At 25.2% G+C, this 9,967-nt stretch overlaps 1 protein-coding gene across 2 annotated transcripts in view; it reads left to right on the forward strand.

Moving 5' to 3' along the window:
- The first annotated feature begins 9,749 nt into the window (after window positions 1-9,749).
- Window positions 9,750-9,967, forward strand: part of LOC101499154 (transcription termination factor MTEF18, mitochondrial) — a 5,142-nt gene continuing 4,924 nt past the window's right edge. For both annotated transcript variants that reach the window (XM_012711789.2, XM_012711790.2), the window contains exon 1: window positions 9,750-9,891. In XM_012711789.2, the coding sequence (XP_012567243.1) occupies window positions 9,882-9,891 (10 nt within the window). In that variant the 5' untranslated portion in view covers window positions 9,750-9,881. The remainder of the gene's footprint in view (window positions 9,892-9,967) is intronic.

Here is a 9,967-nt window from a genome sequence, read left to right on the forward strand (position 1 = left end):
ATATTTTAAGAGTAACAATGAAATCTTTTGAACAAAATAATATTTAAAGGCTTTGTATTAAAAGACTCATACTTGTTGTGGTCTTTGATTCTAAAGCATAAATTAACATGAACATTAAATATTTAACTAAAATGATAAAGTGTTAGAAAAGTGGTCTTATACAAACTCAACAATTTATATGTATAAAGACTTACTAATCATTCACGTAATTAACCCCTCTCACTCATATATATATATATATATATATATATATATATATATATATATATAAAAGTTTACTTTTTTTTTTCTATAAAATCTAATATGATATTTATGTATTTATCGTTCTATATAGAGTTAAATTACAATACCATAACATGTTTTTAATTATATTATATTCTAATAATATATTTAAGTAATTAGCTGTTATTTTTTTTAGAAGACATAATTGAACTCATGATCTTTTTATCATTTTAACTCATTCAATCCACTTTATGATTCCCTTATAAGTCATATCCTTAAAATAAGAAAAAATCTAACAAATTTTAAGAATATTTTGTCAAAAATATAAAATATATATTTTAATGATATCTTATTCTAAATTTTAAATATATTTAAATCTAAATTTAATTTTAGATCATATTTAGATATATTTTTCTCAATAGAAAAGACTTTGAAAGAGTTATCAATTAGAATGTCTTATATACAAGCGGAACACTGTTGTCAGTTGAGATGTTATGCTGAATACTGAATCCTTCTAACTATACATTATTTTCCATATTTTTATATAGACAAGTTAGTAATCAATTAAGGCAGAGAGCAGTGGATAACTCTAAAAATCAAGTTTCTTTCATAAAACTCCTTCATCGTTCTAATTCATATCACTTATAATTTGTCATATCTGACCGATAATACTCTACTTATTTTAATTTATAAAATAATGACTTAAATGTGCTTTTAATGCTTATATTTTATTTAAAATTAGTTCTCTATTTTAAAAATTAAAATTTTGATCTCCTTATTATACAACTTGTGAGATTTGGTTGATCTCCTTCATTTTTTTATGTAGTAACTTTATTGATATGATAGTGATGTGATATAATAAAATTGATTAAAATGAAAATATGTTTAAATTTGTTATATTTTTATTTATAAATCTTCGTTTATATTATTATTAACAAAAGCAATCGTAAAACATTGTCGAATAAAAAATAAATAAAAAACAAATATTAAATAATAACATGAATTTAATTCAATTGTATTATATTATTGTTGTGTCATGATTAAACATATAATATCATAAATAAATAGATGAAAAATAAAAAATTCTACAAATTATAAAAATTCGTTTTTGAAAGTTAAGAGAATACAAGTTAATTTTGATAAGCACAAATATTTTACTATTAAACTAATATAAGATTATGACTTTTATGATGATGATATATTTGACGTGGAATAATACTATTAAAGATAAAAATGAAACTTAAAAATAATATTTACTATAAAGACAGATGAAAATAGAACAAAATTCGTTAGTTTAGATTGATGTATAAAAGAAAAATAGTTTTAGATCGTTGATACTAGTATACGTATATACCGGGTTGAAGTTAAAATAGTAAGAAAAGAAAAGCAAAGTATTTTCTTCTTGATAGTATCTGTCTCAATAGTTTATTTTCGACTATATAAATATGTGACACCATCATCTCACGTGACTTGTTGTGTCACCAAACCATATGACTTTCGAATTACTGCATCATATTTTTTTATGAAGTTATGATATCGGACAAACTGTAAAGAAATATAAAAGTTAGAGTGGTGAATCTAACTTTTTTGAAGAAAACATTAAAATCAAATCGTACTCTTATCATAGAAATTAAAAGCGTTGCCTCATAAAAACATTTAAAGGTGTTCTTTTACTAGAAAAATACACTTAAAAGGTTTTGTTAACTAGACATGACAATGAGATGTGGTAGAGATGAATTTTATTTATTTTATTCTTTTGCATTCGAAATATTTATTTTTTATGGGATATAAAATTTAAATTTCTGTATCTATTTTCGACAAAATTTGAATTAAATATTACATTAAAAAGAAAGTTGTTTAATATTATATTTGAATTTAAATATTAAAAAAAATAGACAAAAAGTTGATCTATGAACTTTAATTTTAAATTAAATACATTAATTTTTTGAATTATATTTTATATTTAAAGTGGAGCGAATATTAATTAATTTATATACGGTGTAGAGTTGTAAGATAGGTCACGTGGGGATGATGCATGAGGGTGTGGGGTGGGTTGATGGATAGCCACGTGGGAACACGTGGTCCCATGATTGCACTCGTGCGTGTCACTTTGTCTCTCCATAACCAGACACGCACTACCTCTTACAATCATTGGATACTCTCTACTTCTCTTCTCTTCCCTTCTACCTCTCTTTTTCTCTCTTTAATGCCTTTCATCACATATTCAACACCACAATCTTCACGCGTGTATTCTACTTCCTAGTTCCTACCTTCTCTTTAGTCTTTATAATATAGGTTAGATGTGACAAATCCTACTAAACTTACAATATTACTTTGACAAATGTTAACAAAGGCTCTCAAAAATGTTTATTAAACATCCAATCATATAAATGTTATATTAAAAAATGTATTGAAAAATATATATTAATTTTTTTAAATCTAAAATTTATTTTTTTAATATAAATTTTTTATTTTTGTATTCTTAATAAGTGTTTTAGGAATATTTGTTAGTATTATTTTATTGTTTTTATTAGTTATTGCTGGTTTTTTTATTTTCATATAAAATTTATTAATATTTTGGAAATAGTGTAGATATCTCTAGGGTTTTAATTTGTGGTGTTCTATCTCATGAGAATGTTTGAATTCTTAACCATCTTGGTTGTACATGTATGTAGTTGCTATATGTGATGTACCTTTATAATTTAATGTGACTTATATCAAATTTGATTGACCAAGTATTTTGACTTTGATTTCTATCATTCTTAACATGTTTTGTATTAAAAATGTTATTAGCATTTTTTTAATTGTTTCGAAAAAAGAAGATATATATAAACCATTAAATGCTATGGGTATATTTGAAATGAATTTATTAGTCTTTGTGATTTTTGTTATTTTTTCTTACATTAAGAAGGAGAAAGATTCAGGATCATAAAAAAATAAAGAACGAGACAAGTATCAATTAATGAGGTTGTGGTGTTGACAACATTTGTTAATAAGGTAAATACTAACAATTGATTTTGGGATATTTGTCAAAGATTCAAAAATATAAATTAATGATTTTGGAATATTTGTTAAAGATTTAAAAATATAAATTAAATTTTATACTAAAAATGTATTTAAAATTGAATTCAAATTTGAAAAGTCAAAAAAATTTCAAGACAAAGTTATTTTTTCAAAAGGCCCTTTTTATCTACACAAAAATAAAATAAAATTGCACGTATATATTAAGTATGTTTAGTTTTTGTTTTATTTTGGAACTTCGTTTTAAGTATGTGCAGTTTTTGTTTTATTTTGGAACTCCTCTAAGCATTTGAGTTTGACATCCTCAAAGGAGTTCACAGAAGTTTTATCACAACTACAATTCCTTTAAACCACATTATGACTCTATTATTTTTTTATATCTTAATTTTCAATGTTTAAAATGGAATAAAATTAATATTAAATAAATTAATTTTGTAAAATTAAGTTGATCTAAAGGCACTTAAAATTAATTTGTGTTTAATACATTTAAAAAATGATTTTGGTTAAATCTTATTGTTTAGATATTTCAGATTATTCTTTCAGAAAAATATATTTTGGATTACCTGTTAAAAATTGTAAATTAAATTGCTTGAATGTATAGTTAGTAAATAAGTTTTAATGTGTGCATATTTTCACAATATAATTTATAATGAATTTTTGAATTAATCAACTTATTAAATTACATAAAGATCACAAATATTTTTCCATTTGTCCTACAATATAAACAAAATTTAATTATATAAAGTTGATATATTTGTTCAAATTTTTGAACCAAATACATCAATTTTCACTTATTATTAAGGACAAAGAAAGTATAATAAAATTCATTCTGAAAAAGTATTATATGTGTCTCACAATTAGGGATGACAATTAGATCTAGACATAGTGAGTATCCACACAAAAAATCTACAATGAGTAGGATAAAAACTCACACATTGAACACGAGGACGGTTAATTATCCACAAAATTAAACGGATATGCATGCAGGTACGAGTACTATAGTATCCATCCCGCCCCACACCCGCACTAATATAAATATATCATTTATTTATTATATTATATTATATTATATTATATTATATTATATTATATTATATTATATTAATATTTAGTTTAATTAATTGTTTTATTTTATGTTTTAACATTTATTGATATCATTGTATCACTACAATATTTATAATCGAAAGATAAACGTTTATAAACTTTTTAAGAATTTGATTTTTATGAATATATAAATAATTGTGACTTAATAACTAAGAGTTATGTCTTATTAACTGTGACTTTATAATTATACTTGCAATTTTCTATTAATTTTTTTTATAAATCTCTGAATAATATCGTTGTAGGACATACAACTTTATAAAGTATTATTATGAATATTTGAATGTATATTGTAACGTGCGTTCATTTGAAATGTTTTGAGTTTGAAAATATTTTAATTTATAATACTTGATGAATTAATTTAAAATATTTGGATAATTTTTAAATTTAATCACACCAATATCATTTATTTATCAATCTATTTTAGTTAATGTGTGAGTAATGAATCTAAGTAGGAGCATTTAGATACTAGTATGGAAACAAGTACTATAGTACTCTACTCATTGTCATCTTTACTCATAATGAATATCATTGTAGAAAAAAAATATTTCCTTAGAATAATTATTTCTAAATTTACTTTTTAATATTTTGGGTTCTAAAAAGTTTAGTGGCAAATCATATTAAACATTCTTATGTTGAATAAAGATGGGTATGCCACATATGAATTTGCAATATTCTCACGGCAGATGTATGAATTGTATTTACAAGACAATTGTATTCTCTAATTATTTTTTTTATATAACAATTGTATTATTTAATTAATATTATGTATATAATTCTGAAAGCATCATATTTTACTTCATATTTTATGATAATAAAAAACATACTAATTGTATTTGATGCACTAAAATATGTGTGTTGAGCTTTATTTTGAGAATTGTACTGTGCATCTTTCACCTGTACTTTATATTCCTCCATCCTCATTGAAAATACCATTTTGTGCTTATTATTATCTATAAAAACCTCAAAAAAAATTACCTTTCCCCTTTTTTCACTCATTTCATTTGAAACTTTCAATTATCTGAATTACGTATTTGCGAACCTTCGAACATTTGAAACCTTCAAAATACAAAAGTAAGACTTCCTCGAAAATTTGAAACTCTCAAAATCAAATTTTTTCAAATGTTCGAAAGTTTCTATCAATATGAAACTTTTGAAATGATAATTTTTCCAAATCCCACAAATTTTTGGAAATTTCTAACAAACTGAAACTTTCGAAGTGCATTTCGTCTCAGAATTTTTAAAATTTTCAAAAATTTTTATGAACATGAAACTTTCGAAATGTTCAAACCTTCGAAACTTTCTATCAACTTGAAACTTTCAAAATGTGAATTTTAGAAATATGAAACGTTTGAATGTTTCAAAGGTTTCGAAACTTTGGAAGTCATGAAAAGTTTCGAAATAGGTTCAGAAGTTTGGTCTTTAATTAAAGTTTCAAATCAATCACAAAAAATTTTTTTAAAAATTGAACGTTCTAAAATGATTATTTTTTAAAAAAAAATTCTATTTTTTTAATTATTGAGATATTACAGTGTCTAGAATGAGAGGTGCATTTGACCAAATTTTTTGCAACATTGCCCGAAGCGTGAGAGGTGATAGTGGTGATGGAACAGAGAGAATTCCACTTACATCATCGCTGAGCCTGCACAAATGGAGGAGGATGTTCCTGAGCCTGCATAGATGGAGCAGTATGTTGAGCCACATGATGATGATGATGATGCTAAGCCTGAACATAATCAGCATCCCGAATTCCCCGGAGGACCGGTGTTGGCATATGTGTTGACACAGTATGAATACCATGTGACTCATATGATATGAGAGTGATAGATATATTTTAATTAATTAATTTAGAATAAGTATTTATTATATTTAGTATATTTTTTATTATATTTAATTAATTGTTTATTTAATTTAGAATAAGTATTTATTGTTATGTTCTTTAATTAATCGCAGGATCGTGAGTCGTTAAAGGTTACTCATGGATTGTAGCTGAAGAAGTTTGTTGAAGTTCCTGTGTCAAACGTTGTACAACATTGGATTCGAGAATCTGAGTTGCTACATTTTCTTGATGCACAGTGATGTAGACTTTGAAAAAATGGTGAGTTATACCCGTGGTCAACATCGATGATGGTTTTCTGAAAAGACGGTTTAATGAGACATATTTGGTTCTTCAACATCATATTCACATCATTCCAACTTATACACAAGTCACCAAAACTAGTTTGTAGCATGTTTTTCAATCTCCAATGAACAGACTCAACTCTACAAATAAATTAAATAACACAAATTAAAAAAATCACATAAATTAGTAAATCATATTTTCTGAAACAAAACAAATCATTATTTAAAAATATATGTTAGATGTTGTATTCTCCAAATGCATCACTCTATTGGTCCAAGTCTTGACAAATCTTTCTTTGTAAGTTGTCAACCATAAATCTTTCACATAATAATATCAACACACACTAGCTCAAAGTGTTGCAAGTGATGATCATACTCCTTCACACTAGTCGAATAAACAACTTTTTTTCCAAAAATCTATTACTTCATCTTGTCTATTCTCAGAGACAAACAACTATCTTACATTTTCAAATGCCCATATGAAGTTATCGTGTCGCTCTTGTTCCAAGTAAGCAAACCCAACCGAAAATGTTAAACTAGTAGACGTGACACCGACAATTTCAAGTAATGGTAACCAATATCTATTTGTTTTGTATGTGCTATCACCTATCAAAACAAAATGAAACATGTTGAACAACTTTATATAATCAGAATGCGTCCAAAATATATCTCTCAGAACATCTGAATTATCTTGTCTTATTGTCTAATGCACATAATTTTATTGTTGTATTAACTTCAACATATGTTGTATTTCTATGTACATATCTCTCAACGATGATCGATAAGTACACACTACTTTATATATTTGACTGAGAATTGTGAGATTATATTTATTTCTCTATTTCGAAGCATTCAAAACGAATCTTGGCGTAAGCTTATACTTTGTCATGTCATTAAGAAATTTCCTTTCGTCTTCGTTTAAACGCCCCAAATATGAATGACCGGTTAAAGTATCTAGTAAATCATGATTGTGTTCCACAACGAACACTAATTTTCCATCTTTCATCAATACTCAACGGTATACATATGAGTTTAAACGGACAGTTTTCCTTGTGAGAACAAGTTACTGTTGATTTTAATTAATATCTTCCACCTCTTTCGCATCTCAAAATTAATTTATCTTTTCTTCCTCTCTTTCTGGTGGCTTTATTTGATCGAATGATAACAATTAAAATTCCACTTTGCCTTCCAATTATTTTTGTCCATTCAAATACAACTTCTCGAGAGAAAAATACCTACAAAATATGTTTCAAATAAAACATCAATATGATAATATCTATAATAAAAATTTCATCTGTGGTGAATTATCAGTAATAATACTTGATCGGTGATGAATTTTTTTCTAGAATCTATAATCGTTCTTGAAGCAAGAGCCTAAACTCTACTCATACATGATTTTAAAAAGAGTACTAAATTTAATTAATAATAACTATTATAAATCTATTTTTAAAAACATTTTTTTTAATTATTATTAAAATAATTATTTACATTTTGAAAATTTCATATAAATTGAAACTTTTGAAACTTCGAATTTTTTGAAATTTTCTAAATTGTATTACTTCAAAAATTTCAAAGTTTCGAAGATTTTGATTTTTTCTAGAAATTTGTGTTTTGAAAGTTTTGAACTTATAGAAACCTTAGAAAATATAAGAAATTGTGTTTCGAAAGTTTTGAACTTATAGAAACCTTCGGAAATTTGAGAAATTGTGTTTCGAATATTTCAAATTGATCAAATTTTTGAAAGTTTTGATGAATTATGAAAAAATGCATTTCAAAAGTTTCAGATTTCTCAAAGGTTTCGAAACTTTCAAAAAATAATGGAAAATTACATTTCGAAACTTTCATATTTATCAAAAGTTTCGAAGATGTCCAAAATTTATAGAAAATCAAGTTTGACAAAAGTTTTGAAAATGTAAAAAAAAACTCACTTTTTTATATTTCGAAAGTTTGAATTTTTTTGAATGATAAAGTATATTTTGTAATTTTCGAAAGAGGGGTGAATAATGGAGTGATAAATATTTTTGAGTGTTTTATATATAATAAAAAATAATAAAATAATATTTTCAATGGAAATTAGGGGGTGGGAAATGCAGTTGGGGGTACACAGTACAGATCTCTTTTATTTTTGCAAGTTGTAGAATTGTGGGCTTTTATTTGGGTCAACATTGTGGCCTTAAATAGCTGAGTTGTTTGATTTGTGGGGATACATTAGGAATAAAAGATACTCAATAAATTAGGTGTGAGTCAGGAAAGTTATCTACTATTTAATCAAAGAGAGGAAAGGAAAGTTTTTTTTTTTCGACGTATAAGAAAAGAAAACTTATCCACTTGCAGAGACATCGATTAACTTTTGTAGGCAAGCGGATGTTTTTATATTAAAATTTATATAATAAAAATATTTTAGTTTTTTCATTTTCAAGAAATTGCAAGGTAGAGATACAATCCACTATTGAATTATTTATAAATTGCTATTTTAGAATAATTATTTAGAATTTTTTTTTACCTTTTATTTTAATTTATAAAAATTGATGATGTTATGTTTGATACTTGTCATTTTATTGCAATGTGTGTGAGTGGTGATATGTATTGTTGAAAATTGCCATATATGTTTTCCTATTTTTTAGTGGTGATAAATATTGATGATTAATGTTTATAATTTATTTATTTTGATAAAATTACGTTTTTTATTTTATTTTGATATAATAATTGATTAATGTTATAATTTAATTAATTAATACATATTAAAAGAGATAAATTTATTCAGATTAATTGAGTAATAAGAATATAATAACCGATTAAGATGATGACCAAACATATAATACATTTAAATTAATAAATAACTTATTAGTACGATTTTGTTAATCGATTAAAATAACAATCAAAATTTAATATATAAAATAATTTTAAGGGTAATCCATTCTTAATGATAAATCAATGTATTAAATCAAAAATAAAAAAATGAGTAAATTAATAATTAACCAATTATAGACCAATGAATAATTGATTAGGTTAAACTAGAATGATAAAATAAATAAGTAATAAGGATTTTAAGCGCAAAGTGATAGGTTAATAACCTATGATTGGGTTAATAGTTTAATATTGCTTGATAAGTGTTGTTTTGTGACTTAATTTCTCATTTTTTTCATATGCATAGAGCAGACCGAACCGGTCCATTCCCGGTCCAAGAGACCGGTCCGGTTCGAGTTAAAAAGATCGATGATAACTCATAACGAAACCCTGCAACCTGCATTTCGCAGCGTGGTGATAGAACAGAATGAGAGTGATGCTGTTAACCCTTTCACGACATTTATGTAGCAGCAGCACCACAACCTTAAAACTCTCAAAATTGAAAATCCCTTGTCGTTACAAGAAGGTTGCTATGTCACAAGCTCAACAAGCACTCACTGATTACCTTCATGCCACAAGGTGCATCCCTTATCCTTTTGCTGATCAAATTGCTAAAAACTCTCTTCATTCTCTCTCCAATCTAATTTCCAAGTTA

This window comes from Cicer arietinum, chromosome 7, assembly GCF_000331145.2.
Source record: "Cicer arietinum cultivar CDC Frontier isolate Library 1 chromosome 7, Cicar.CDCFrontier_v2.0, whole genome shotgun sequence".
Lineage (NCBI taxonomy): Eukaryota > Viridiplantae > Streptophyta > Magnoliopsida > Fabales > Fabaceae > Cicer > Cicer arietinum.